This window comes from Lampris incognitus, chromosome 17 (assembly GCF_029633865.1).
Source record: "Lampris incognitus isolate fLamInc1 chromosome 17, fLamInc1.hap2, whole genome shotgun sequence".
NCBI classification, from domain to species: Eukaryota; Metazoa; Chordata; class Actinopteri; order Lampriformes; family Lampridae; genus Lampris; species Lampris incognitus.
Window position 1 is genome coordinate 10,695,330 of NC_079227.1, and position 3,364 is coordinate 10,698,693.

The 3,364-nt window shown below is 52.7% G+C and overlaps 1 protein-coding gene across 1 annotated transcript; it reads left to right on the plus strand.

Moving 5' to 3' along the window:
• The first annotated feature begins 2,098 nt into the window (after window positions 1-2,098).
• Window positions 2,099-2,811, plus strand: nog2 (noggin 2). Its single transcript, XM_056297729.1, has one exon. It carries the CDS (start codon window positions 2,170-2,172, stop codon window positions 2,809-2,811), a length of 642 nt encoding a protein of 213 aa, XP_056153704.1. The 5' UTR covers window positions 2,099-2,169.
• Window positions 2,812-3,364: the final 553 nt, after the last annotated feature.

Consider the following 3,364-nt stretch of genomic DNA (forward strand, 5'->3'; position numbering starts at 1 on the left):
TTCTTTCTTTCTTTCTTTCTTTCTTTCTTTCTATTTAATGACACGTCTTTATTCTTGTCTGGTCTCGAACTTTTGGCTCTTTTTGGTCTTTTGGTGTCGTTCTGGACGCTTTTCATGTGGCGTTGTCTTGAAAGCACGTTGAAACCTTGAAGTTCATCATCATCGTCATCATCATCATTATGAATGATTAGGGTGTAAAATGTGTAAGACCATTTCTGATGGGAGTTTAGAAATCAGCGAAACTTCATCAGGACTGAACCCGGGGTCTTTAGGACCCGGCGGATCCCCTGTGATTGTGGCCGATATTTTCCACGTTGTGAGGAGGGGGAGGGAGGAGGGGGAGGAGTGTGTGTGTGTGTGTTGTGTGTGTGTGTGTGTGTGTGAGGGGGGGGGTGGCGGTGGTGGGGGCGTGGGGGGTTGCTGTCAATCATAGTGAAAGTGGCAGCGGTGGGCAGGCCCCGCTAACACTTGGTGCCGTCGGAGGGGGATATTTAACTTGGGACCGAGAGCCGCTCTGCGCAGACACACTCCCACACGGTGTGCCTACATGAGCAGAGAGACGGCGCTCCGAGCCCCGAGGTCTGTCACGGCTCCTGGAAGGAGGAGCGGCTCACTGGGAGCCGGTGAACCCGCTATCAGGAGGAGCGCAGAGGGCTCCCCCCCACCCCCCGCATCCCCCCCCGGGAACTGACCGCGCAGAACCGCTCCGGATTCGGCCCAGACTCGTCATGCAGCGCCGGCGGGACCTGCGCCTCTTCTGCCTCTTCTGCCTCCGCCGCTGCCGCCGCTGAGAGGAGTCGACGATGTCGCCGCGGTGAAAACGGGATTAAAACGACGCTCTTCTACCTTCCACTTGGCGCGGTGCATCCCCACCTCTCCCCACCCCACACCCCCCCCCAACCCCCCACACTTGATGTGAATTCAGCGAGTGTTTTGCTGTGAACTCGGGGGGGTCTTTCGTCCAACTTTTTGCTCGTCACATGCGCGGCCCAAGCGTCGTCCCGGGCTTCCTGTGAGGCGAGCAGCGGCGCCTGGTGCGGGACACGGCTTCTCTCCCGGAGGGCGACACATGGGCGCTGTTCCCCCTGACTTTCTAACTGCGCCCCTGGGACTCCGCTCATCTGATTGTAGGAATACGCCTGTAGGTAAAGCTGTGGACATTATCGCTGGGCTGACTGGACTATATATGTATATATAAGCTTATATACATATACATATATATATATATATATACCTACACACACACACACACATATATATATATATATATATATACACCACCGAACTCCCCCCCCCTTCCTCCGTCCATGGATGGCGCGCTCCTGCACGGACCTTGTCAAAGCTTGAGTGCGTCGGGTCACGTTTGAAAGAAGCCACGTTTTTAGAAAAGCTGCGCGTAAAAATAACACCGGCCGAGGCAGCGCGCACTGCCGGGGCCCGTGACATTTAAAACGCGGTGAAGCACTCTTTTGTGCACCTCTCCCCCCCCCCCTCCCTCTCTCTCTCCCCCTCTCTCTCCCCCTCTCCGGATCTATTTTGTCTGTGCGGACGGCGCGGGATCTTTAGGGCACTTCATTCCATGCAGCTCGCGCCTCGGCCACTGTCATCCAGTCTAGACGATTTGTCGTGGCTTGGGGAAACCATGACAACCGCAAGAAACCCAAAGTGAATCTGAGGGAGAGGAGGGTGAGGCTGGAGAGAACGTGAATAGAGTCTCTCCCCACCACCCCCCCCACCCACCACCACCCCCACCACCCCATTCTGTTTTTGTTTTAGACTAAAACTCCTTTTTTTTGGTGTGTGTGTGTGTGAGAGTGCGCGTGCGTGTGCGTGCGCGTGTGTCCTTTTTGCAGAGCAGATCGGTGCACCCCCCCTTTTTTTTGTGTTGTTGCGCTGCAAAGTTGCATCAGCGGGGCATATTTGCTAAATTGAAGGCTCCCTAAAAAGCAAGCGGCTCCGCTGCATGTCATTCAAACCCGACGTGGTCTATTAAAAGGCTGCACGTCGACTATTTATGAAGCCCCCCGGCAACTCGCTTCAACGTGCACGGTAGCAGGAAAGAGAAGTGAGCACCCCGCACGCCAAGAGCGGCCGAGAGGTAAAATAACAAGTGGCAGCAGCAGTAATAATAGTAATAATAATAATAGTAATAATAATAATAACAGTAATATGGGCTTCTCACACACTCTGCTGGTTTACGTGCTGGTGTCCGTGCACCTCGGAGTTTATTCCCAGCACTACCTTCGCCTCCGTCCATCGCCCAGCGAGCACCTCCCCGTGCCGGACCTCAAGGAGGACCCCGACCCGGAGTACGACCCCCGGGAGCAGGACTTGGCCGAGAGGACTCTGCGGAAAAAGCTCGGCAGCAACTTCGACCCCAACTTCATGTCCATCAGCGCGCCGACGCCGCAGGTGAACCTGTCCGCGCAAGACGCGCACGTGAAGCTGCAGGGCCCCATGCCCGGCGACATCCGAAAGCTGGACCTGACCGAGACCCCGTACGGGAAGCGGGTCAAGGTGGGCAAGAAGGCCCGCAGGAAATTCCTGCAGTGGCTGTGGACGTACACGCACTGCCCCGTGGTGTACACCTGGAAGGACCTGGGCGTCCGGTTCTGGCCCCGCTACATCAAGGAGGGCAACTGCTTTAGCGAGCGCTCCTGCTCCTTCCCGGAGGGCATGTTCTGCAAGCCGGTCAAATCAATCACTAAGACTTTCCTGCGCTGGTACTGCCAGGGCTTTCTAAGACAGAAGTACTGTACGTGGATACCGGTGCAATACCCAATCATCTCCGAGTGCAAGTGCTCGTGCTGATTTTTCTTTTCCTCTATGGAAGTATAAAGTGGGCTGGGAGGTGGTGGGACTGGGGGGACTGGGTGAACTGGGAGGACTGGGGGGGGGATGATGTGGAGGGGGGGGTGTGTGTGGACTGGAAGTACAGTTTCTATTGCACTGTTATAACTCTCTACAGAGGTGGGCACCATAGCGAATCTATTTTTTTATATAGCATTTTAATTGAAATACCAACAATGTACATATTTAAAGAAAAATGCAGCTATTTTTTCTAAATGAACCAGGACCATATTTTATTTTCAAGCCCTGAAACGTTGCTTTTGGGGGGAACATATAAGCACTTCGTGAGGAAGAGCTTTTTTTTGTTTGTTTTTTTGTTTTTTTTTTGTTATGAGACGTTGAAGATGGGACACTTTCCAAGAGGTGAACTGATTTTTATTTTATTTTTGTTTTTTTTTTCCTCTCAACAGAACATTGAGTCTGACTGTTACTTCACTGCAATGCTGCCTAGAGTTTTTGTATAATATTAATATCAATAATAATGAAATTGAAAAAAAGTTGAGGATAAAGATAT

Coding starts and splice junctions, on each gene's coding strand:
- nog2 (XM_056297729.1), top strand. CDS start 2,170: ATGGGCTTCTCACACACTCTGCTGGTTTACGTGCTGGTGTCCGTGCAC.